At 43.8% G+C, this 27,088-nt stretch overlaps 1 protein-coding gene across 1 annotated transcript in view; it reads left to right on the top strand.

Moving 5' to 3' along the window:
- The window catches only part of fut8a (fucosyltransferase 8a (alpha (1,6) fucosyltransferase)), a 184,203-nt gene extending 164,286 nt beyond the window's left edge, over positions 1-19,917 (top strand). Inside the window, exons 6-10 of the mRNA XM_071382212.1 lie at positions 3,793-4,076; positions 11,188-11,434; positions 15,746-15,922; positions 16,934-17,084; positions 17,280-19,917. Of these exons, the coding sequence (XP_071238313.1) occupies positions 3,793-4,076; positions 11,188-11,434; positions 15,746-15,922; positions 16,934-17,084; positions 17,280-17,612 (1,192 nt within the window). The 3' untranslated portion in view covers positions 17,613-19,917. The remainder of the gene's footprint in view (positions 1-3,792; positions 4,077-11,187; positions 11,435-15,745; positions 15,923-16,933; positions 17,085-17,279) is intronic.
- The last annotated feature ends 7,171 nt before the right edge of the window (positions 19,918-27,088 follow it).

The raw sequence follows: 27,088 nt of genomic DNA, 5'->3' as shown, positions 1-27,088 counted from the left end.
CAACACAGACCAACAGTTATGTCTACAACACAGACCAACACCAACAGTTATGTCTCCAACACAGACCAACACCAACAGTTATGTCTACAACACAGACCAACAGTTATGTCTACAACAACACAGACCAACAGTTATGTCTACAACACAGACCAACACCAACAGTTATGTCTACAACACAGACCAACAGTTATGTCTCCAACACAGACCAACACCAACAGTTATGTCTCCAACACAGACCAACACCAACAGTTATGTCTACAACACAGACCAACAGTTATGTCTACAACACAGACCAACACCAACAGTTATGTCTACAACACAGACCAACAGTTATGTCTACAACACAGACCAACAGTTATGTCTACAACACAGACCAACACCAACAGTTATGTCTCCAACACAGACCAACAGTTATGTCTCCAACACAGACCAACAGTTATGTCTACAACACAGACCAACAGTTATAGTTATGTCTCCAACACAGACCAACACCAACAGTTACCAACACAGACCAACACCAACAGTTATGTCTCCAACACAGACCAACACCAACAGTTATGTCTCCAACACAGACCAACACCAACAGTTATGTCTACAACACAGACCAACACCAACAGTTATGTCTACAACACAGACCAACACCTAGGACACACATGGAAGTGTGGAAGCTCTACCAACATGGAAGCTCTACCAACATGGAAGCTCTACCAACTGAGCCATACAGGACCAGAGCTCCTCTCTGTCACTGGTACACATATACCCCTCTGTCAGTAACACACTAATCTCCCCTCTGTCGGTGTGTAACAGGATTCAGACAGCTAGTGGTGGGATGTGATTGTAGCCTCCCCTGTGAGTTAGATTAATATCTGCAAGATGTTTCTCTCCCTCCTGACACACTTGTAATTATGTTGTTGTTGCCAGGCTTCATGACAACGTATCACTCAACAGTGTAACCATATTGAGAACCTTTCAACCTGCTTTGTGTCTTGTGAAGGAGCTGAGCTAGCTAGGTTATGCAACTATCTTTTCGGTATATAACAGGAGAGTGCCAACTCAAACTGTGTCATATCATAGAAAATGCACACGTGTTGTGTGTTGTGTGTGTGTGTGTGCGTGCGTGCGTGCATGGGAGTGTGTGTGTGCGTGCGTGCGTGTGTGTGTGCGTGAATGGGAGTGTGTGTGTGTGTGCCTATGTGTGTGCATGGGAGTGTGTGTGTGTGTGTGTGAATAGGTGTGTGTGTGTGTTTGTGTGTGTGTGTGTGTGTAGGCTAGTTAATGATACGTTTTGGACGATCATCAACCTTTCCCCTTTTCTTTTTATGTCAGATGATCCAGCACCATCCTCAGACAAATGCTTTTATTTTTGGTGTAATTGTCATTTCTGGAAAAGGCTTAAAATAAAGGTTAAAATCTAGGACATGTGACATGATATCCCAAAACACAGGGCCCTAATTGATGAGGAATGCTGAGAGCAAAGTAGAGGTTGTTAATGAGTAGTAATGAATCCCTCTGTGCTATTCATGTTAACTAGCTAGTGATTCACTTGATGTGTGTGTGTGTGTGTGTGTGTGTGTGTGTGTGTGTGTGTGTGTGTGTGTGTGTGTGTGTGTGTGTGTGTGTGTGTGTGTGTGTGTGTGTGTGTGTGTGTGTGTGTGTGTGTGTGTGTGTGTGTGTGTGTTGGTCTGATAGCATATTGGCCGTGTGTGATGGAGGAGCAGTGATCTTGCCTGTCTCTCTGTTCCTACCTCAGCTATCCATCAACAGTCAATGGAAGGGGGCGATCCCTCTGCTGCTCTACCCCTTATATACTCTATACACACACACAATCGCTCCCTCTACCTTTCTTTCTCTCCCAGATCCCCAGTCCCCACCATACATCTCCTATCAGCTGCCAGTGACTGATGGTTGACCTTTCCATACCCCCCCTCCACCCCACCCTCCTCCAGTCACAAACACACACAAAATCAAATCAAGTTGAAAAGAAGAATACAAATATACAGAATATTCCTAAACATGCATCTTGTATGCAACAAGGAACTAAAGTAATACTGCAAAAAAACACAACAAACGAATATACTTGTGTGCCTAAGTGCAAAGCATTACTGTATGCTTAGGTCAAATCCAACACAACACATCACTGAGTAACTGCCTCCTTATTTTCAAGAATGGTGGTAGCTGTGTCATGGTATGGGTATGCTTGACATCAGGATGACAAGAAACAGGATGGAGCTAAGCACAGGCAAAATCCTAGAGGAAAATGTGCTTCAGTCTGCTTTACACCAGAGACTGGGAGAGGAATTCACCTTTCAGCAGCAATAACCTATAACACAAAGACAGTGAATGTTCCTGATTGGCCAAGTAACAGTATTCCAGTCCCTGCTGGTGAAAAGCATCCCCATAGCATGATGCTGCCACCATCATGCTTCACAGTAGGGATGGTGTTAGACGGGTGATGAGCTGTGCCTGGTTTTCTCCAGACATAGCGCTTTGCATTCAGGCCAAAGAGTTATATTTTTGTCTCAACAGACCACAGAATTGTTTGCCTTATTCTCTCAGAATCTTTCACGTTTCTTTTTTAAATCTCCAGGCGTGCTGCCATGTGCCTTTTTCTCAGGAGTGGCTTCCGTCTGGCCACTCTCCCATAAAGCCGAGATTGGTGAAGTACTGTAGAGACAGCCAAGGAAGTCTGTAGTTCTGTCAGAGTGGTCATTGGGTTAATGGTCATCTCCCTGACCAAGGTCCTTTTTGCCCGGTTGCTCAGTTTGGTTGGACGGCCTGCTCTAGGAGGAGTCTGGTTAGTTCCATATTTTTTGAAGACCACTGTGCTCTTGGAAACTTTCAACACTCTAGAAATTGTTTTATACCCTTCCCCAGATATATGCCTCATCACAGTGCATGCACTGTTAACTGCACTGTCAGCTGGGACCTTATATATACAGGTGTGTTTCTTTCTAAATCATGTCCAAACAATTGAATTGGCAACAGGTGGGCTCCAATCAAGTTGTAGTGACATCTGAAGGATGATCAAAGGAAATGGAATGCTCCTGAGCTCAATTTGGATTGTCAAAGCAAAGGGGTGTGGATACATACAGTACCAGTCAAAAGTTTTTGACACACCTACTCATTCCAGGGTTTTTCTTAATTTTTACTATTTTCTACATTGTAGAATAATTGTGAAGACATCAAAACTATGAAATAACACATATGAAATCATATAGTAACCAAAAAAGTGTTAAACAAATCAAAATATATTTTACATTTGAGATTCTTCAAAATAGCCACCATTTGCCTTGGTGACAGCTTAGCACACTCTTGGCATTCTCTCAACCAGCTTCACCTGGAATGCTTGAATGAGTAGGTGTTCTAAAACTTTTGACCAGTAGTGCATATATAATGATGACAGCCCACCCAGCCCCTACAGTCTCAGAGCTGTAATCCTAGTTCTTAGTTAACATGTTGTCAACCTGATTAGTAGGATCAGGAGATGAGTTAAGAACATCACGTTAATGGATTCTGTCTTCAGACCCTCCCTGACTCCCTCCCCTCCTGCAGGACTGACGGACTAGAGTAACAGAACAGAAAAAACAGACACTCTGGTTTGAAGTATTAAGTTGTAGGCAATGGGCTCAAATCCTTATTTCTGGGACAATGTGTCCGTCTGTCTCTCTATGGTCTCTATAAGAGAAGATCCGGCACTCTGAAATACACTTTTGGCTCTGAAATGTGTGACAGTGTCTCGACTCTTTCATCTTCACCATAACATTAGCTAACAAGGCACCTCAGTGTGTTGTAACAAGTGTACCCCGTCTCTCCCCTTCTCCTCCCCTCTCCCCTCCAGAACCCCCAGGACTGCTCCAAGGCCAGGAAGCTGGTGTGTAACATCAACAAGGGCTGTGGCTATGGCTGCCAGCTGCACCACGTGGTCTACTGCTTCATGATCGCCTACGGCACCCAGCGTACCCTCATCCTGGAGTCCCAGAACTGGCGCTACGCCACGGGCGGCTGGGAGACCGTCTTCCTCCCAGTCAGTCAGACATGCACCGACCGCACCGGGGTCACCACCGGACATTGGTCAGGTGAGTTGACCGTGACCTTTGATGAGGGGGTTGTGTCCATGGTAACATACTTCACACAGAGCACAGGGTACCAAGTAACAGAATGACATTATACATCTCGTTCATCGTATATGGTACAGGGAGAGTGATGATGACTAATGTACTGCTTTGAGTCTGCCTCTCTCTCTCTCTCTCGTAAAAGAGAGCAGAGAGAGAGAGAGAGAGAGAGAGAGAGAGATTTCCTAATTAATAATTTTAAATATTTTTTCCAAGGCATGATTTAAATTCTGCACACTTTGATATTCACATGCCCTCTTTATTTGTTTCTTAGTTTCTCTGTAAATGTAATTTTGTTGATGAATTAATTATTTATCTTTTGTTTTAAATTGCAAAATTATCAGGTTTGAAGGTAAGACCCAGGTGTAGACAGTGTCGAAGTAACAAAAGTTTATTCAATCGAATACGGGCAGGCTCAGGGTCAGGTCAGGCAGAGGTCAGTAATCCAGTATAGTAGGGCAAAGGTACAGGACGGCAGACGGGCTCAGGGTCAGGTCAGGCAGAGGTCAGTAATCCAGAGTAGTGGGGCAAAGGTACAGGACGGCAGACGGGCTCAGGGTCAGGTCAGGCAGAGGTCAGTAATCCAGTATAGTGGGGCAAAGGTACAGGACGGAAGACGGGCTCAGGGTCAGGTCAGGCAGAGGTCAGTAATCCAGAGTAGTGGGGCAAAGGTACAGGACGGCAGACGGGCTCAGGGTCAGGTCAGGCAGAGGTCAGTAATCCAGTATAGTGGGGCAAAGGTACAGGACGGCAGGCAGGCTCAGGGTCAGGTCAGGCAGAGTTTGGTAATCCAGAGTAGTGGGGCAAAGGTACCGGACGACAGGCGGGCTCAGGGTCAGGTCAGGCAGAGGTCGGTAATCCAGTATAGTGGGGCAAAGGTACAGGACGACAGGCGGGCGGGCTCAGGGTCAGGTCAGGCAGAGGTCGGTAATCCAGAGTAGTGGGGCAAAGGTACCGGACGACAGGCGGGCTCAGGGTCAGGTCAGGCAGAGTTTGGTAATCCAGAGTAGTGGGGCAAAGGTACCGGACGACAGGCGGGCTCAGGGTCAGGTCAGGCAGAGTTTGGTAATCCAGAGTAGTGGGGCAAAGGTACCGGACGACAGGCGGGCTCAGGGTCAGGTCAGGCAGAGGTCGGTAATCCAGTATAGTGGGGCAAAGGTACAGGACGGCAGGCGGGCTCAGGGTCAGGTCAGGCAGAGGTTGGTAATCCAGAGTAGTGGGGCAAAGGTACAGGACGGCAGGCGGGCTCAGGGTCAGGTCAGGCAGAGGTTGGTAATCCAGAGTAGTGGGGCAAAGGTACAGGACGGCAGACGGGCTCAGGGTCAGGTCAGGCAGAGGTCGGTACGGCCTGACGGCAGGCAGACTAAAGGTCGGGGCAGGCAGAAAGGTCAAAACCGGGAAAACTAGAAAACAGGAACTATAGACAGACAGGAGCAACGGGAAAAACGCTGGTAAGTTTGTTGAACAAAATGAACTGGCACAGACAGAAAACACAGGTTTAAGTACACAGGGGATAATGGGGAAGATGGGCGACACCTTCAGGGGGGTAGAGACAAGCATAAGGACAGGTGAAACAGATCAGGGCGTGACACAAAATGGTGATTAGAGCTTTGACTGTTTTAATGATTTTGTTTGGTGAAATATTCCAGTTCATTCATTCAAAGCGACATTTCTTCTTTTCATTTGCTCTTTTTTATGAAAAGAAAGCAGACATTATCTTCTCTTCTCTCTCTATATCCCTCTCTTCTCTCTCTATATCCCTCTCTTCTCTCTCTATATCCCTCTCTTCTCTCTCTATATCCCTCTCTTCTCTCTCTATATCCCTCTCTTCTCTCTCTATATCCCTCTCTTCTCTCTCTATATCCCTCTCTTCTCTCTCTATATCCCTCTCTTCTCTCTCTATATCCCTCTCTTCTCTCTCTATATCCCTCTCTTCTCTCTCTATATCCCTCTCTTCTCTCTCTCTATCCCTCTCTTCTCTCTCTCTATCCCTCTCTTCTCTCTCTCTATCCCTCTCTTCTCTCTCTATATCCCTATCTTCTCTCTCTATATCCCTCTCTTCTCTCTATATATCCCTCTCTTCTCTCTCTATATCCCTCTCTTCTCTCTCTATATCCCTCTCTTCTCTCTCTATATCCCTCTCTTCTCTCTCTATATCCCTCTCTTCTCTCTCTATATCCCTCTCTTCTCTCTCTATATCCCTCTCTTCTCTCTCTATATCCCTCTCTTCTCTCTCTCTATCCCTCTCTTCTCTCTCTCTATCCCTCTCTTCTCTCTCTCTATCCCTCTCTTCTCTCTCTATATCCCTCTCTTCTCTCTCTATATCCCTCTCTTCTCTCTCTATATCCCTCTCTTCTCTCTCTATATCCCTCTCTTCTCTCTCTATATCCCTCTCTTCTCTCTCTATATCCCTCTCTTCTCTCTCTATATCCCTCTCTTCTCTCTCTATATCCCTCTCTTCTCTCTCTATATCCCTCTCTTCTCTCTCTATATCCCTCTCTTCTCTCTCTCTATCCCTCTCTTCTCTCTCTCTATCCCTCTCTTCTCTCTCTCTATCCCTCTCTTCTCTCTCTATATCCCTCTCGCTCTTTCTTCCCTCCGTGGGGATGTCCCATTGTAAAAGTCATTCATTCATATTTCATTGACTTGATAAATGGGAAGTAAAACTGTTCTTGAGGCGTGTGAAACTAATTATTACTCTCTGTCAGAATGTGTCATCAGCACTCCTACTCAGAGGAGGAGGGTCAAGATGTACAATGAGTCTTTAACTAGCCAATAACTCTTTAGATATAGAAGGGCTCTTCAGGATATAGAAGAGTCATGGTGATTTCCACCACTAGCAGTGCTGTAGGTGTGACTGTGTTATCTATCTGCTTTCAGCTGTTGTACTTGTACACCCAACGCCCATGGCTGTATTGGAACTTTCATTGTTTCCACTGTAACTATAACTACTTGGATTGTCTGTAATTGTATTGTTCAGCGTCCTTTGAAGCTTCTCGACCGGGCTTACTTGTTAGTAATGAGAAGATCTGTCTGGTTTAAGAATGGTTGAATGGATAAAGACTGAAACGAGTTATTCCAGATACTGTATGTTTGAGCGTGGTGTGGTGTTTAAATAATAAGAACTGGAAAACAGGGTGTCCGAGGGCATTGGTTCCCAACCAGGGTTACTAGGACCCCTGGGGGTACTTGGCCTATCCACAGGGGGTACTTTAGAAGACTCATGAGGTCATAGGCCTATTGGTAAAATGCACATGAGGGGGTACTTTACTGGCAGAGCAAAATTCAGATGGTGGTACACTAACCGCAAAAGGTTTGGAACCACTGTCCTAGGGGATACAGGCAGAATCAGCCTGCAGCAGTGTTAGTCTAGAGCAGTGGAGAGGAGAGACAGAGACCTACCAAAAAACAGATTAGGCAACAACAAATTTAATCCCTTTTGGACTACTTCCTGGACAAAATGTTTCAATATAATAGTGAAGGTGTTAACTTGGCAGTAGAAAACCTAAACAGTATATTTGACCTCCCAGCATCCCTATCAAAGCAAAACAAATTCTAGCAGAAAACCTAAGAAAATGTAAAACAATGACAAATGGTTTGATGAAGAATTCAAAAACCTGATAAAGAAATTCAGAAACCTATCCAAACAAAACATAAAGACCCAGAAAACCTGAGCCTACGCCTTCACTATGGTGAATCACTAAAACAATGCAGAAATACGTCAGAAATCAGCTCAATGTAATTGAAGAATCCATAGCCTCTGACCACTTCTCGGAAAATTGGAAAACACTAAACAAACAACACGAAGAGTTATCTATCTAATACGGAGATGTATGGATAAACCACTTCTCCAATCTTTTTGGCCCTATAACAAAGAACAAACAGCAAAAACATATACATGATCAAATACAAATCTTAGAATCAACTATTAAAGACTAACAGAACCCACTGGATTCTCCCATTACATTGAATGAACTTCAGGACAAAATACAAACCCTCCAACGCAAAAAAGCCTGTAATGTTGATGGTATCTGAAATGAAATGATAAAATATACAGACCACAAATTCCAATTGGCTATACTTAAACTCTTTAACATCATCCTCAGCTCTGGCATCTTCCCCAATATTTGGAACTAAAGACTGATCACCCCAATCCACAAAAGTGGAAACAAATTTGACCCCAGTAACTACCGTGGGATATGCGTCAACAGTAACCTTGAGAAAATCCTCTGCATTGACATTAACCGAACACTTGTACATTTCCTCAGTGAAAATAATGTACTGAGCAAACGTCAAATTGACTTTTTACCAAATTACCGTATGACAGACCACGTGTTCACCCTGCACACACTAATTGACAAACAAACAAACCAAAACAAAGGCAAAGTCTACTCATGCTTTGTTGATTTCAAAAAAGCTTTTGACTCAATTTGGCGTGAGGGTCTGCTTTAGAAATTGATGGAAAGTGGTGTTGAGGGAAAACATACAACATTATAAAATCCAATCAACACAAACAACAAGTGTGCAGTTAAAATTGGCAAAAAACACACATTTCTTTCCACAGTGCCGTGGGGTGAGACAGGGATGCAGCTTAAGCCCCACCCTCTTCAACATATACATCAACAAATTGGCAAGGTCACTAGAACAGTCGCAGCACCCGGCCTCACCCTACTAGAGTCAAATGTCTACTGTTTGCTGATGATCTGGTGCTTCTGTCCCCATCCAAGGAGGGGGACAGCATCACCTAGATCTTCTGCACAGATTCTGTCAGACCTGGGCCTTGACAGTAAATCTCAGTAAGACAAAAATAATGGTGTTACAAAAAAGATCCAGTTGCCAGGACCACAAATACAAATTCCATCGAGTTAACATTGCCCTGGAGCACATAAACTATTCATACCTTGGCCTAAACATCAGCGCAACAGGTAACTTCCACAAAGCTGTGAACGGTCAGAGAGGTATGAGAGACAAGGTAAGAAGGGCCTTCTATGGCATCAAAAGGAACATAACATTTGACATACCAATTAGGATCTGGCTAAAAATACTTGAATCAGTTATAGAACCCATTGCCTTTTATGGTTGTGAGGTCTGGTGTCCGCTCACCAACCAAGAATTCACAAAAATGGGACAAACACCAAATTGAGACTCTGCATGCAGAATTCGGCAAAAATGTCCTCTGTTTACAACGTAAAACACCAAATAATGCATGCAGAGCTGAATTAGGCCGATACCCGCTAATTATCAAAATCCAGAAAATTAAATTGTACAACCACCTAAAAGGGAGTGATTCCTAACTGAGCAAACTAGAATGCCATTTGGCCCTGAACAGAGAGGAGACAGTGGCAGAATACCTGACCACAGTGACTGACCCAAACTTAAGGAACGCTTTTACTATGTACAGACTCAGTGTGCACAATGCCCACAAAATGAGTTGGAAACTGAGCGGCATTTCCTATCCTCCTGCCAAATGTACAACCATATTAGAGAAACATATTTCCATCAGATTACACAGACCCGCAAAGAATTCAAAAACAAACTCAATTTTGATAAACTCTCATATCTATTGGGTGAAATACCAGTGTGTCATTTTACCAGGTAACTTGATTGAGACACATTCTCATTTACAGCAACAACCTGGGGAATAGTTACAGGGGAGAGGAGGGGGATCAATGAGCCAATTGTAAACTGGGGATGATTAGGTGCCATGCAGGCCTGATTGGGAATTTAGCCAGGACAACAGGGTTAACACCCCTACTCTTACAATAAGTGCCATGGGATCTTTGGTGATCACAGAGAGACAGCACCCTTCACAGGGGAATGTCCCCAATCACTACCCTGGGGATTAGAATATTTTTTTATAGACCAGGGGAAAGGGTGCCTCCTACTGGCCCTCCAACACCACTTCCAGTAGCATCTGGTCTCCCATTCAGGGACTGACCAGGACCAACCCTGCTGAACTTCAGAGGCAAGCCAGCAGTGGGATGCAGGGTGCTGCTGGCTCACAGCAGCAAGATTTGTGACCTGTTGCCAAAAGAAAAGAGAAACCAGTGAAGAACAAACACCATAGTAAATACAACCTATATTTATGTTTATTTATTTTCCCTTTTGTACTTTAACTATTTCCACATATGACATTTGAAATGTGTTTATTATTTTGGAACTTTTGTGAGTGTAATGTTTACAGTTAATTTTTAGTGTTTATTATCTATTTCACTTGCTTTGGCAATGTAAACATATGTTTCCATGCCAACTGAACTGAGAGAGGAGCGATGGATAGAACCACAGCAGAAGCCAAGACAGAGCTGCATTTCCTGACAAAATGTAAAAAATATGAAACCATTAGAGTGTCATTTCCCCAAATTTTAAACCCTTATTCAAGGTTTCAAAGACCTCTCTGATGAGAATAAGCTACCCGTCCTGTTGGGGCAGGACGCAGAGAGCTGTGGGTTGGCAGCGCACTACATTGCTGCCTGCCATAAGATGAGGGACAGTGTCTGACAGACCAACCAACCTGCACATGTCCTCTATGCTTATTGTTATTGTTCAATGTATGGTTATTTTTACCCTTGATTATTGTTGTTAATGTTGTCCCGTTGAAAATATTGATTATTATAATTTGAATGATGTTAATATTGTAAATGTCAACATTGTGGTGAAGTGGAACACTTCTTCCCCCTCTGTTCTGCTGTTTAGACATGCTCCTCATACCTCAGATTCTCAGTGCATCTTTACTGCTACATGCATCAAAACACCATGCTGGAGGATTGATATCAATTCAATTCAATCCTACTCTATTACTACTTCCTACAGTATCTCTCTCTCTCTCTCTCTCTCTCGCTGTCTCCCCCACCCCCACCCCCCCTCTGTCTCCCCCCCCCTCTCTCTCTCTCTCTCTGTCTCTCTCTCTCTCTGTCTCCCCCAACCCTCTCTCTCTCTCTCTGTCCCCCCCCTCTCTCTCTCTGTCTGTCTTCCCCGCCCCCTCTCTTTCTCTCTCACTCCCTCTGTCTCTTTCCGTCTCCCTCTCTACCTTCCCTTACACTCTTTATTACCCCCTCTCTACCTCTCTCCCCCCCAGGTGAGGCTAACGACAGAGACATTCAGGTGGTAGAGTTACCCATCGTTGACAGTCTCCACCCCCGCCCCCCCTACCTGCCCCTGGCTATCCCAGAGGACCTGGCCCAGCGCCTCCACCGGCTCCATGGAGACCCGTCCGTGTGGTGGGTGTCTCAGTTGGTCAAGTACCTGATCCGGCCCCAGGCCTGGCTGGAGAAAGAGATCCAGGATACCACCGCCAAACTGGGCTTCAGCCACCCCATCATAGGGTAGGTGGACGCAATCCACACTAGAGTGCTACACAGATCTGTTTTTTGGCGCCGCACCCGCCCCACGTCGGCCACATCAATTCCAGCCCCACCCAATACCCGAGATCAGGACAGATTTCTGTCCACAACCCCACCAACCCAATCTACGCACGTAAAATTGTTCCGAAAGCAGATCCGTTAGCAGCCTTATAACATAAATTATTTATTAATTGTGTTTATGACTCCAGAATATTAGGTTTTATTACTATTATTATTATTAGGTTATTATTACTATTATTATTATTATTATTCCTATTACTACTATTATTATTATTATTATTATTACTAGTATTATTACTAGTATTACTATTATTATTATTAGTATTAGTATTATTAGTAGTGGTATTACTATTATTATTTTTATCACTACCATTATTGGTACTACTAGTAGTATTACTATTACTATTACTACTAGTATTTTTAATACTATTAGTATTGTTATTATTACTATTATTATTACTATTTGTAGTAGTACTAGTATTATTATTATGCTATTATTACTATTAATATTACTATTGCTATTGCTATAATTATTATTATTATGCTATTATTACTATTAATAATATTATTATTATGCTGTTATTACTATTAATATTATTATTACTATTGCTATAATTATTATTATTATGCTATTATTACTATTAATAATATTATTATTATGCTGTTATTACTATTACTATAATTAGTATTAGGCTGTTATTACTATTAATATTATTATTACTATTGCTATAATAATTATTATTATGCTATTATTACTATTAATAGTATTATTATTATGCTGTTATTACTATAATTATTATTAGGCTGTTATTACTATTAATATTATTATTATTACTATTGTTATTATTAGGCTATTATTAATATAAGTATTATTATTAGGATGTTATTACTATTATTATTATTATTAGGCTATTATTAATATTCCACTTCCCTGCATTAATTATGAAAGGAAACAATGCCTTGAAAAATAGCCTTCTTCTTTCAAAGACTCAATCATGGACACTCTTACTGACATGTGTTGTTGTCTCTACCTTCTTGCCTTTTGTGCTGTTGTCTGTGCCTAATAATGTTTGTACCCTGTTTTGTGCTGCTACCGTGTTGTTCTGCTGCCATGTTGCTACCATGCTGTGTTGTCATGTGTTGCTGCCATGCTATGTTGTCTTGGGTCTATATTTATGTAGTGTTGTGTTGTCTCTCTTGTTGTGTTGTGTTTGTCCTACATTTGTATTTTTAATCCCAGCCCCATCCCCGCAGGAGGTCTTTTGCCTCTTGGTAGGCCATCATTGTAAATAAGAATTTGTTCTTAATTAACTGACCTTTCTAGTTAAATAAAAGGTTAAATAAAATAAATGAAAAAAAATTTTTTTGCCTTCTTACATAAATAAGCCTATAGCTGACAAAACGATACATTCAATATCGTTTAGATAATCAAAGAGTTTAGGCCTAATTCAAATGTAAATAAACCATTCCCAGAATCGAAATATAGGCTTAAAAAATAGGCCGCTCCCGTTTACACTTTATATGGCCTGCGTATGGTCTGCGTATTGTCTAATTAACTGATAATTAACGTAATAATCAAAAACAAATAGGCTGCTTGTTCTTTGTGCCGGCTGTGTAGCCATCTACCACGTTGTTGTCCTTCCAAACTGAGGATTCTACTCGTGCAGCGCCTGTTTCCACGGTGATGTTGTAGCCTATTTCCTTATCGTAGCCTTTCTTTTTATTTCTAGGCCTACGTCAGCCATTTTTGCATGAGCTAGACTATCCAGGGAAAGTAAACATGGTCACGTGTCATATTCTCATGTGTGGAGAGGGAACATAAACACCACATGAATTCAGTAAGAGACAGTGCCCAGCTCCACACTCTAAATAGGTGCGTGGCTGGTAGCCTTATGTCTGCCTCACCGCTGACAGAATGAAATTCACAACAAAATGCAACACAACAAGCTCCTTGGTTTTTAAAAAGTGTTGAATCTTGATTTGATATGTTACCGACCCGCATTGTAATTGTTCTGAACCGCGAGATGACCCATTGAAAGAATGTTTTCATTTTTTTTGCGGCTCACCCACGGGGAACCGTGGCTATCCAACCCGATGCAGGACTCTACCACACACATGCATGAGCACACATACAGTGCATTCTGAAAGTATTCAGACCCCTTTCCTTTTTCCACATTTTGTTACATTACAGCCTTATTCTAAAATTGATTAAATTAATTGGTCCAGGTGACACTCTGACAGAGCTCCAGAGTTCCTCTTTGGAGATGGCAGAACCTTCCAGAAGGACAACCATCTCTGCAGCACTCCACCGATCAGGCCTTTATGGTAGAGTGGCCAGACGGAAGCCACCCCTCAGTAAAAGTCACATGACAGCTCGCTTGGAGTTTGCCAAAAGGCACCTACCTAAAGGACTCTCAGACTATGAGGAACAAGATTCTTAGGTCTGATGAAACCAAGATTTAACTCTTTCGCCTGAATGCAAAGCGTCACATCTGGAGGAAACTTGGCACCATCCCCACAGGGAAGCATGGTGGTGGCAGCATCATGTTTTTCAGTGGCAGGGACTGGGAGACTAGTCAGGATCGAGGGAAAGATGAATGGAGCAAATTACATAGACACCTTGATGAAAACCTGCTCCAGAGAGCTCAGGACCTCAGACTGGGGCGAAGGTTCACCTTCCAACAGGACAACGACCCTAGGCACAGCCAAGACAATTCAGGAGTGCCTTCAGGACAAGTCTCTGAATGTCCTTGAGTGGCCCAGCCAGAACCTGGACTTGAACCCGATTGAACATCTCTGGAGAGACCTGAAAATAGCTGTGCAGCAATGCTCCCCATCCAACCTGACAGAGCTTGAAATGATCTGCAGAGAAGAATGGGAGAAACCCCAAATATAGGCGTACCAATCTAGCGTCATACCCAAGAAGTCTCAAGGCTGTCATCATTGCCAAAGGTGCTTCAACAAAGTACTGAATAAAGGGTCTGAATAGGTATGTTAATGTGATATTTCAGTTTTGTATTTTTAATACATTTGCAAAAATGTATATAAAAAAGTTTTTGCTTTGTCATTATGGGGTATTGTGTGTAGATTGGTGAGGGGAAAAAACGATTTAATCAATTTTAGAATAATGCTGTAATGTAACAAAATGTGGAAAAAGTCAAGGGATCTGAATACTTTCAGAATGCCCTGTATGTACACACCGTTCTTTTTTCTCCCTCTCTTTATCTATTTCTCTTTCTATATACTTCTCTCTCTCCCAAGGGAAACACCTGCACACCTGCACACACACACACACCACATACTCTTCATCTCTCTCTACTGAGTGATGCGATTGAAATGTGAAAGCAGCTCTTTTCCCTTTATGTTGTGAGAGGGAGGGAGGGAGGGAGGGAGGGAGGGAGGGAGGGAGGGAGGGAGGGAGGGAGGGAGGGAGGGAGGTAGAATGCTGTGAAGTGCTGGGTTCTCTGTCTCCGTGGTTGTAGTGAGCAGTGGGATCTCTTCTCAGACCTTCTCAGGAAGTAACAAACTGTGAGCAGTGGGATCTCTTCTCAGACCTTCTCAGGAAGTAACAAACTGTAAGCAGTGGAAATACATGTACCCCTACTGTGCAGAAGGCTATGGCTACATCCCAGTATTCTGAACTGAGGGAGACATTTAAGGGCATTGGGACCAAGTCTTTGATGACTGAGCTCTATAGGGCCTGTAGATAGACTGGTGTGAACTGAGAGGCCAGTTGAAAGGGCTGAATAGGCAGATGATCTCCACAGACCTGCGCTGCTCTTAGCACTGTGATTCCTGTGTGTGAGAGAGACCTGTAAAGAGAGGGAGAGAGTCAGACAGGGAGGGAGTCAGACAGGGAGGGAGGGAGGGAGGGAGGGAGGGAGGGAGGGAGGGAGGTGCTCCAGCCACTCTTCAAACAACCCACTCTCTCTACCATCCATCACTTTAGGAGAGGAGCTCTCTGATTCACACATAATCAGTCACACACACACACAGACACACACACACACACACACACACACACACACACACACACACACACACACACACACACACACACACACACACACACACACACACACACACACACACACACACACACACACACACTGCCAGTGGCACACACACACACACACACACACACACACACACACACACACACACACACACACACACACACACACACACACACACACACACACACACACACACACACAGACTCTCCTAACCCAACTCCTCTGACTCATCTCCTTTGTGTGTTCTCTCTTGTAGGGTCCATGTGCGGCGGACAGATAAAGTGGGGACAGAGGCAGCCTTCCACCCTATAGAGGAGTACATGGTTCACGTAGAAGACCACTTCCAACATCTGGCTAGACGCATGCTGGTGGACAAGAAGAGAGTCTACCTGGCCACCGACGACCCCGCACTACTAAAGGAGGCCAAGGCTAAGTACGTGTGTGTGTGTGTGTGTGTGTGTGTGTGTGTGTGTGTGTGTGTGTGTGTGTGTGTGTGTGTGTGTGTGTGTGTGTGTGTGTGTGTGTGTGTGTGTGTGTGTGTGTGTGTGTGTGTGTGTGTGTGTGTGTGTGTGTGTGTGCCACTGGCAGTGTGTGTGTGTGTGTGCCACTGGCAGTGTGTGTGTGTGTGTGTGCGCCACTGGCAGTGTGTGCGTGTGTGCGCCACTGGCAGTGTGTGTGTGTGTCTGCAGGAAGGTCTTGTGTTATAAATGTACCGACTATGACTGAGATATGAAGTTGTCTCAGCTAACTAACTGTAAGTGGCTCTGGATAAGAGCGTCTGCTAAATGACTAACATGGACATGTATTGTGGATATGTTTGTGTGTATGACGGAAAGCTGTATTTGATGTGTTTCAATATCAGTTTAGAGTTATGATAAAGTATTACACTCTCACGTTGTCTTATTCACGTTGATATCTGTATGATACTTTAGGCAGTCTATATCTGACTGCCTTGGTCTGTGTGTGTCTCAGGTACCCAGACTATGAGTTCATCAGTGATAACTCCATCTCGTGGTCTGTGTGTGTCTCAGGTACCCAGACTATGAGTTCATCAGTGATAACTCCATCTCGTGGTCTGTGTGTGTCTCAGGTACCCAGACTATGAGTTCATCAGTGATAACTCCATCTCGTGGTCTGTGTGTGTCTCAGGTACCCAGACTATGAGTTCATCAGTGATAACTCCATCTCGTGGTCTGTGTGTGTCTCAGGTACCCAGACTATGAGTTCATCAGTGATAACTCCATCTCGTGGTCTGTGTGTGTCTCAGGTACCCAGACTATGAGTTCATCAGTGATAACTCCATCTCGTGGTCTGTGTGTGTCTCAGGTACCCAGACTATGAGTTCATCAGTGATAACTCCATCTCGTGGTCTGTGTGTGTCTCAGGTACCCAGACTATGAGTTCATCAGTGATAACTCCATCTCGTGGTCTGTGTGTGTCTCAGGTACCCAGACTATGAGTTCATCAGTGATAACTCCATCTCGTGGTCTGCGGGGCTACATAACCGCTACACTGAAAATTCACTGAGAGGAGTCATCCTGGACATTCACTTCCTGTCACAGACCAACTTCCTGGTCTGCACCTTCTCCTCACAGGTGACCTTTAACCTTTCACCTTCTCTTCCACTCTCATCCACTGTTTTTCCTGTATCCCACTGATCAGGGAACATTAAGGACCCTACTATAACCTATGTGGTCCTGCAAGTTTTCATGCAGAATATAAATAACATAGGTGATAGAATTCCCTGGTATTCAAACCTATAAATTGTCATGATTTTTGTGTACCTCCAGGTGTGTCGTGTGGCATATGAGATCATGCAGACCCTCCATCCGGACGCCTCGTCTCACTTCCACTCCCTGGATGACATCTACTACTTCGGTGGCCAGAACGCCCACAACCAACTAGCCGTGTACGCCCACCAGCCCCGCAGCCCCGACGACATCCCCCTGGAGCCCGGCGACCTGATCGGGGTGGCGGGGAACCACTGGGACGGCAACTCCAAGGGCATCAACCGCAAGACGGGCCGTACCGGCCTCTACCCATCCTACAAGGTGAAGGAGAAGATCGAGACCATCAAGTATCCTACGTACCCCGAGGCAGACAAGATGTTGAATGCAGACTGAGGTGCAGACTGAGGTGCAGACTGAGATGCAGACTGAGAGACAGACTGAGATGCAGACTGAGATGCAGACTGAGGTGCAGACTGAGAAACAGACTGAGAAACAGACTGAGAAACAGACTGAGATACAGACTGAGATACAGACTGAGATACAGACTGAGATACAGACTGAGATACAGACTGAGATGCAGACTGAGATGCAGACTGATATACAGACTGATATACAGACTGATATGCAGACTGATATACAGACTGATATACAGACTGATATACAGACAGAGATACAGACAGAGATACAGACAGATATACAGACAGAGATACAGACAGAGATACAGACAGAGATACAGACAGAGATGCAGACTGAGATGCAGACTGAGATGCAGACTGAGCTACAGATGCTCACTTATGAGAGGAGAGAGACCCTCAGCCCAATAGAGGGGACGAGGAGGAAAGCACTTTGAACGAGTGGTGGTGTTTCTCGGTGGAAGGTTTTGCGTGTGAGTATGAGTGTGTTCATGCTTGCTTGCATGTGCGCACGTGCGTGCGTGACAGAGGAGTATCTACAGGGTATCTGACGTACTCCTCACCCTCCTGACCCTCGGGGATTAGGACCCTCCAGTGGTTTCCTCCATCAGGATGGTTAATAAGACGACAATTAACGAATGAATGAACGACAAGAAGAAATACACGAAGGATAGCACTCCGGTGGAATGATGAAGGGGTCGTCCAATCGCAGCTCTTTATTTAAATAATAATTGAAATAACTGAGAAACCTCAGAATGATGACTGAAACAAAGAATTATAAAGAGAACCAATTGTGAACTACAAGAACCAACAAACAAACTCTTGACTTTCTCCTCTCCTCCTGTGCTGTTCTCTTCTCTGTTCTCTTCTCTGTTCTCTTCTCTGTTCTCGTCTCTGTTCTCGTCTCTGTTCTCGTCTCTGTTCTCGTCTCTGTTCTCGTCTCTGTTCTCTTCTCTGTTCTCTTCTCTGTTCTCTTCTCTGTTCTCTTCTCTGTTCTCTTCTCTGTTCTCTTCTCTCTTCTCTTCTCTGTTCTCTTCTCTCTTCTCTTCTCTGTTCTCTTCTCTGTTCTCGTCTCTGTTCTCTTCTCTGTTCTCTTCTCTGTTCTCTTCTCTGTTCTCTTCTCTGTTCTCTTCTCTGTTCTCTTCTCTCTTCTCTTCTCTGTTCTCTTCTCTGTTCTCTTCTCTGTTCTCTTATCTGTTCTCTTATCTGTTCTCTTCTCTGTTCTCGTCTCTGTTTTCTTCTCTTCTTGTGGACTGCATCGACCTCCCATTCTTGTTGTAGCCAAATGTTTTCTTTCTTCCTTCTTTCCTTCCTGCCTCTCATTCCTCTCCTCCTCTCACTCCTTTCTTCACTCACTCCATTTCAACTTACCCCAACTTATGCATCTTTTCTTTTCCACTTGCTATGAATTTTTCCCCTCCACATTGTGCTTTTGGATAAGTGATTTTAATCTTTTAATATTTGTTGTTGGTGTGTGTGTGAGAGCATGTTCCTGTGTGAGCATTCGAGCGTATGAGTGTGTGTGTGTTGTGTGTGAGTCCAAATATGGTGCCTACAAAGGAAAATGGCTTCTGTACGTCTTCTCTTCAAGTGTCTCTGTTAGAGTGTCAAAGTGACGTCAGAGCCATAAGGACCCAGGCCTTGCCATACAGATACTGTACATACAGATACTGTACATGCAGAATATTGTACATGCAGAATACAACATATGCAGAATACTACATGCAGAATACTACATGCAAAATACTGTACATGCAGAATACGACATGCAGAATACTGTACATGCGGAATACAACATATGCGGAATACAACATATGCAGAATACTGTATATGCAGAATACTGTATATGCAGAATACAACATTTGCAGAATATTACATGCAGAATACTACATCCAGAATACTGTACTTGCAGAATACTGCACGCAGAATACACCACGCAGAATACTACATGCAGAATAGTACATGCAGAATACTGTACACTCTAGTCTGGACTCACTTAACTATGTCTTACTCATTTTCTGTTGTTAATGTCATTTTTAAAAACTTTTTTAATGTTATTGAATTCTAAAGGAAAAAAGAAGAACGAAAAGTGAGGAAAATCTACATTTTAAATGATTACGAACAATGATTATCAACAAATAATGAAAAAACAATTGATGAAGATAATGATGATGAAGACAATGAAGTCTATGACTATTGTCATAACAGAGTTAAGTCCACCATGAAGCAATGTTAATATTTGAAGTTTCTGGGCATTGTCTTTGAATAAAATCAGATCAAATCAACTGATCGGCTCAACTTGTTTGTGTCTCTGTGTGTCTGTACCCACAATCCACTCAAATGCCTTGTTGTTCAGCGTCACGCCCTGACCGTAGAGAGCCGTTTTATTTCTCTATTTGGTTAGGTCAGGGTGTGATTAGGGTGGCCATTCTATGTTTCCTATTTCTTTGTTTTTGGCCGAGTGTTCCCAATCAGAGGCAGCTGTCTATCGTTGTCTGTGATTGGGAATCATACTTAGGCAGCCCTTTTTCCCACCTAATGTTGTGGGTAATGATTTATTTTCTGTGTGTATTTATGTGTGCCATGTTTGTTTCGCTGTTCTTTTTGTGAAGGTTTCATTACAATTAAAAGAAATGTGGAATTACATGCACGCCGCGCCTTGGCTCATCTATGACAGGGAGTTTGAAGACAGTGAACGTAACAGTAAGAGTAGTTGGACTGACGCTCGCACACATTGTACCTCCTTGATTATTGCAGCCACGTTAAAATCAAATCAAACTTTATTTGTCACATGTGTCGAATTCAACAGGTGTAGACCTTACAGTGAAAAACGTACTTACAAACCCTTTAACCAACAGGTGTACACCTTACAGTGAAAAACTGACTTACAAACCCTTTAACCAACAGGTGTAGACCTTACAGTGAAAAACTTACTTACAAACCCTTTAACCAACAGGTGTAGACCTTACAGTGAAAAACTGACTTACAAACCCTTTAACCAACAGGTGTAGACCTTACAGTGAAAAACGTACTTACAAACCCTTTAACCAACAGCGCAGTTCAAGAAAGAGTTAAGAAAATATTTACCAAATAAACTAAAGTAAAAAATTATAAAAAGTAACACAGTAACATAACAATAGCGAGGCTATATACAGGGGGTACTGGTACCGAGTCAGTGTGCAGGGGTACAGGTTAGTCGAGGTCATTTGTACATGTAGGTAGGGGTGAAGTGACTATGCATAGATAATAAACAGTGAGTAGCAGCAGTGTACAAAACAAATGGGGGAGGGGGGGGGGGTCAATGTAAATAGTCCGTGTGGCCAGTTGATTAATTGTTCAGCTGTCATAGCTTGGGGGTAGAAGCTGTCAAGGAGCCTTTTGGTCGTAGACTTGGCGCTCCTGTACTGCTTGCCGTGCGGTTGCAGAGAGAACAGTCTATGACTTGGAGCACGTAAACCGGCAGCCATCCCCTCCGGCGCCCTTCCTTGTGTTTACTTTAAGAACAATGCTCTGTGTTATTCAAATACATTTAGAACGTGTCATTACCAGCTGCACTGTCAAACTGCCTTTTCCCAGGCTATTGGTGAGCCTGTGAAGCTTTGTGTGAGTGGTAATTTGTCTGTGTACGTGTGTATCCAGACAGAGAAAGAGAGTGAGAGAGAGAGGTAATCGTTGCTCTTTTCTGTCAACAAGCAAAAGCAAATTAGGTCTTCAGTGACAGACTCATCAAAAGAAGAGATCTCTCTCTCTCCATCCTCACCCTGTCTCTCTCCATCAACCGCCCCCCAGCGCTCACTCTCTCCATCCTCACCCTGTCTCTCTCCATCAACCGCCCCCCAGCGCTCACTCTCTCCATCCTCACCCTGTCTCTCTCCATCAACCGCCCCCCAGCGCTCACTCTCTCCATCCTCACCCTGTCTCTCTCCATCAACCGCCCCCCAGCGCTCACTCACTCCATCCTCACCCTGTCTCTCTCCATCAACCGCCTCCCAGCGCTCACTCTCTCCATCCTCACCCTGTCTCTCTCCATCCCCTCCCCCCAGCGCTCACTCTCTCCATCCTCACCCTGTCTCTCTCCATCAACCGCCCCCCAGCGCTCACTCTCTCCATCCCCACCCTGTCTCTCTCCATCAACCGCCCCCCAGCGCTCACTCTCTCCATCCCCACCCTGTCTCTCTCCATCAACCGCCCCCCAGCGCTCACTCTCTCCATCCTCACCCTGTCTCTCTCCATCCTCACCCTGTCTCTCTCCATCCTCACCCTGTCTCTCTCCATCCTCACCCTGTCTCTCTCCATCCTCACCCTGTCTCTCTCCATCCCCTCCCTGTCTCTCTCCATCCCCTCCCCCCAGCGCTCTCTCTCTCCATCCCCTCCCCGTAGCTGTTTACCAGAGAGCGATAGCTTCCGTTCTCTTATTTTTTTAAGAAAGGCAGAGGCCACGCAAAGGTTACTTTAATTAAACCCCACGGAGAGACATGATGAGTGAGCAGCGTGTCTTAAACTCTCATTTAAACAGTCTCTTCACTCAATTATTCTGCTAATTAACCACCACTGAGCTGTTCTCTCTCACAGAAAGAAGGGAGAAACAGAGACAATCTGGCAGCTTCATTTTCTCATTCTCTTCTTGATTAATTTGTTATTTTCTGTCTCGGTCAGTGATAAACTTGGTGATGCCCCTGTGTGTGTTTCAGAGGACTATGACACCAATGTTAATGAGACATGTGGCCAGACTGGCAGCTGGTATGCTCCCTCTGTCTGCAGTATGCCCACACAGCTATCTCACACAGCAAATAGAACGGCCAGGCTGATTCCAATTGGAGATCGATGTTCCTTCTAAAGGACCTGCAGGCTATCATATTATGTGAGGCGGATGCAATATATCCATGGTAGTAGCAATATGACTCCAATGTTCAAGTGTTCATGTACAGTGCATGTACCACCTAGGGCATTTTGGTAGTTAGAATATGAAACCTCTGTCAGTGACATCATTAGCCATCATTAGATCTCTTAGTACCATACCAGCTCTGTCAATGACATCACCACTGTCACTCCACTGGTATATAATAGATCATCTCAGGCCCATCACAACACAGCTGGTGACATCAGTGTCTGAGGCTAGATCACTCCTGTTGTTCTCTCTCTAAGCCCTGGTCCTCCTCATCTCCCCTCATCCTCCTCCTCCTCTTCTCAGAATGGGCCATTAATTAGTGTCTGCGGTTGCAGCAGGATGAGATAGTGTTAGTGATTTAGTGTCTGAGGTTGCAGCAGGATGACATAGTGTTAGTGATTTAGTGTCTGATGTTGCAGCAGGATGACATAGTGTTAGTGATTTAGTGTCTGATGTTGCAGCAGGATGACATAGTGTTAGTGATTTAGTGTCTGAGGTTGCAGCAGGATGACATAGTGTTAGTGATTTAGTGTCTGAGGTTGCAGCAGGATGACATAGTGTTAGTGATTTAGTGTCTGATGTTGCAGCAGGATGAGATAGTGTTAGTGTTTTAGTGTCTGAGGTTGCAGCAGGATGACATAGTGTTAGTGATTTAGTGTCTGAGGTTGCAGCAGGATGACATAGTGTTAGTGATTTAGTGTCTGCGGTTGCAGCAGGATGAGATAGTGTTAGTGATTTAGTGTCTGAGGTTGCAGCAGGGTGACATAGTGTTAGTGATTTAGTGTCTGAGGTTGCAGCAGGATGACATAGTGTTAGTGATTTAGTGTCTGAGGTTGCAGCAGGATGACATAGTGTTAGTGATTTAGTGTCTGAGGTTGCAGCAGGGTGACATAGTGTTAGTGATTTAGTGTCTGAGGTTGCAGCAGGATGACATAGTGTTAGTGTTTTAGTGTCTGATGTTGCAGCAGGATGACATAGTGTTAGTGATTTAGTGTCTGAGGTTGCAGCAGGATGACATAGTGTTAGTGATTTAGTGTCTGATGTTGCAGCAGGATGACATAGTGTTAGTGATTTACAGTGAGGGAAAAAAGTATTTGATCCCCTGCTGATTTTGTACGTTTGCCCACTGACAAAGAAATGATCAGTCTATAATTTTAATGGTAGATTTATTTGAACAGTGAGAGACAGAATAACAACAAAAAAATCCAGAAAAACGCATGTCAAAAATGTTATAAATTGATTTGCATTTTAATGAGGGAAATAAGTATTTGACCCCTCTGCAAAACATGACTTAGTACTTGGTGGCAAAACCCTTGTTGGCAATCACAGAGGTCAGACGTTTCTTGTAGTTGGCCACCAGGTTTGCACACATCTCAGGAGGGATTTTGTCCCACTCCTCTTTGCAGATCTTCTCCAAGTCGTTAAGGTTTCGAGGCTGACGTTTGGCAACTCGAACCTTCAGCTCCCTCCACAGATTTTCTATGGGATTAAGGTCTGGAGACTGGCTAGGCCACTCCAGGACCTTAATGTGCTTCTTCTTGAGCCACCCCTTTTGTTGCCTTGGCCGTGTGTTTTGGGTCATTGTCATGCTGGAATACCCATCCACGACCCATTTTCAATGCCCTGGCTGAGGGAAGGAGGTTCTCACCCAAGATTTGACGGTACATGGCCCTGTCCATCGTCCCTTTGATGCGGTGAAGTTGTCCTGTCCCCTTAGCAGAAAAACACCCCCAAAGCATAATGTTTCCACCTCCATGTTTGATGGTGGAGATGGTTTCTTGGGGTCATAGGCAGCATTCCTCCTCCTCCAAACAAGGCGAGTTGAGTTGATGCCAAAGAGCTCCATTTTGGTCTCATTTGACCACAACACTTTCACCCAGTTGTCCTCTGAATCATTCAGATGTTCATTGGCAAACTTCAGACGGGCATGTATATGTGCTTTCTTGAGCAGGGGGACCTTGCGGGCGCTGCAGGATTTCAGTCCTTCACGGCGTAGTGTGTTACCAATTGTTTTCTTGGTGACTATGGTCCCAGCTGCCTTGAGATCATTGACAAGATCCTCCCGTGTAGTTCTGGGCTGATTCCTCACCGTTCTCATGATCATTGCAACTCCACGAGGTGAGATCTTGCATGGAGCCCCAGGCCGAGGGAGATTGACAGTTCTTTTGTGTTTCTTCCATTTGCGAATAATCGCACCAACTGTTGTCACCTTCTCACCAAGCTGCTTGGCGATGGTCTTGTAGCCCATTCCAGCCTTGTGTAGGTCTACAATCTTGTCCCTGACATCCTTGGAGAGCTCTATGGTCTTGGCCATGGTGGAGAGTTTGGAATCTGATTGATTGATTGCTTCTGTGGACAGGTGTCTTTTATACAGGTAACAAACTGAGATTAGGAGCACTCCCTTTAAGAGTGTGCTCCTAATCTCAGCTCGTTACCTGTATGAAAGACACCTGGGAGCCAGAAATCTTTCTGATTGAGAGGGGGTCAAATACTTATTTCCCTCATTAAAATGCAAATCAATTTATAAAATTTTTGACAAGCGTTTTTCTGGATTTTTTTGTTGTTATTCTGTCTCTCACTGTTCAAATAAACCTACCATTAAAATTATAGACTGATCATTTCTTTGTCAATGGGCAAACGTACAAAATCAGCAGGGGATCAAATACTTTTTTCCCTCACTGTAGTGTCTGAGGTTGCAGCAGGATGACATAGTGTTAGTGTTTTAGTGTCTGAGGTTGCAGCTGGATGACATAGTGTTAGTGATTTAGTGTCTGAGGTTGCAGCAGGATGACATAGTGTTAGTGATTTAGTGTCTGAGGTTGCAGCAGGATGACATAGTGTTAGTGTTTTAGTGTCTGATGTTGCAGCAGGATGACATAGTGTTAGTGATTTAGTGTCTGAGGTTGCAGTAGGATGACATAGTGTTAGTGATTTAGTGTCTGAGGTTGCAGCAGGATGACATAGTGTTAGTGATTTAGTGTCTGTGGTTGCAGCAGGATGACATAGTGTTAGTGATTTAGTGTCTGAGGTTGCAGCAGGATGACATAGTGTTAGTGATTTAGTGTCTGTGGTTGCAGCAGGATGACATAGTGTTAGTGATTTAGTGTCTGATGTTGCAGCAGGATGACATAGTGTTAGTGATTTAGTGTCTGAGGTTGCAGCAGGATGACATAGTGTTAGTGATTTAGTGTCTGATGTTGCAGCAGGATGACATAGTGTTAGTGATTTAGTGTCTGATGTTGCAGCAGGATGAGATAGTGTTAGTGATTTAGTGTCTGAGGTTGCAGCAGGATGACATAGTGTTAGTGATTTAGTGTCTGAGGTTGCAGCAGGATGACATAGTGTTAGTGATTTAGTGTCTGATGTTGCAGCAGGATGAGATAGTGTTAGTGTTTTAGTGTCTGAGGTTGCAGCAGGATGACATAGTGTTAGTGATTTAGTGTCTGAGGTTGCAGCAGGATGACATAGTGTTAGTGATTTAGTGTCTGCGGTTGCAGCAGGATGAGATAGTGTTAGTGATTTAGTGTCTGAGGTTGCAGCAGGGTGACATAGTGTTAGTGATTTAGTGTCTGAGGTTGCAGCAGGATGACATAGTGTTAGTGATTTAGTGTCTGAGGTTGCAGCAGGATGACATAGTGTTAGTGATTTAGTGTCTGAGGTTGCAGCAGGATGACATAGTGTTAGTGATTTAGTGTCTGAGGTTGCAGCAGGATGACATAGTGTTAGTGATTTAGTGTCTGAGGTTGCAGCAGGGTGACATAGTGTTAGTGATTTAGTGTCTGAGGTTGCAGCAGGATGAGCACCTACTCATTCAAGGGTTTTTCTTTATTTTTACTATTTTCTACATTGTAGAATAATAGTGAAGACATCAAAACTATGAAATGACACATTTGGAATCACGTTGTAACCCAAAAATTGTTAAACAAATCTAAATCTAAATATATTTGAGATTTGAGATTTTTCAAAGCAGCCACCCTTTGCCTTGATGACAGCTTTGCACACTCTTGGCATTCTTTCAACCAGATTCATGAGGTAGTCACCTGGAATGCATTTAAATTAACAGGTGTGCCTTGTTAAAAGTTAATTTGTGGAATTTCTTTCCTTCTTAATGCGTTTGAGCCAATCAGTTGTGTTGTGACAGTAGGGTTGGTATACAGAAGATAGCCCTATTTGGTAAAAGACCAAGTCCATATTATGACAAGAACAACTCAAATAAGCAATGACAGTTTCTTCAGGTGCAGTAGCAAAAACCATCAAGTGCTATGATAAAACTGGTTCTCATGAGGACCGCCACAGGAAAGGAAGACCCAGAGTTACCTCTGCTGCAGAAGATAAGTTCATTAGAGTTACCAGCCTCAGCAATTGCAGCCCAAATAAATGCTTCACAGAGTTCAAGTAACAGACACATCTCAACATCATCTGTTCATAGGATGTGTGAATCAGACCTTCATGGTCGAATTGCTGCAAAGAACCCACTACTAAAAGACACCATTAAGAAGAACAGGCTTGCTTGGGTCAAGAAACATGAGCAATGGACATTAGACCGGTGAAAATGTGAGATTTTTGGT

Source organism: Salvelinus alpinus, chromosome 34 (genome assembly GCF_045679555.1).
Source record: "Salvelinus alpinus chromosome 34, SLU_Salpinus.1, whole genome shotgun sequence".
NCBI classification, from domain to species: domain Eukaryota; kingdom Metazoa; phylum Chordata; class Actinopteri; order Salmoniformes; family Salmonidae; genus Salvelinus; species Salvelinus alpinus.
Note: the sequence above shows the minus strand (reverse complement) of the source record. Positions and strands in the feature narration are given on the sequence as shown.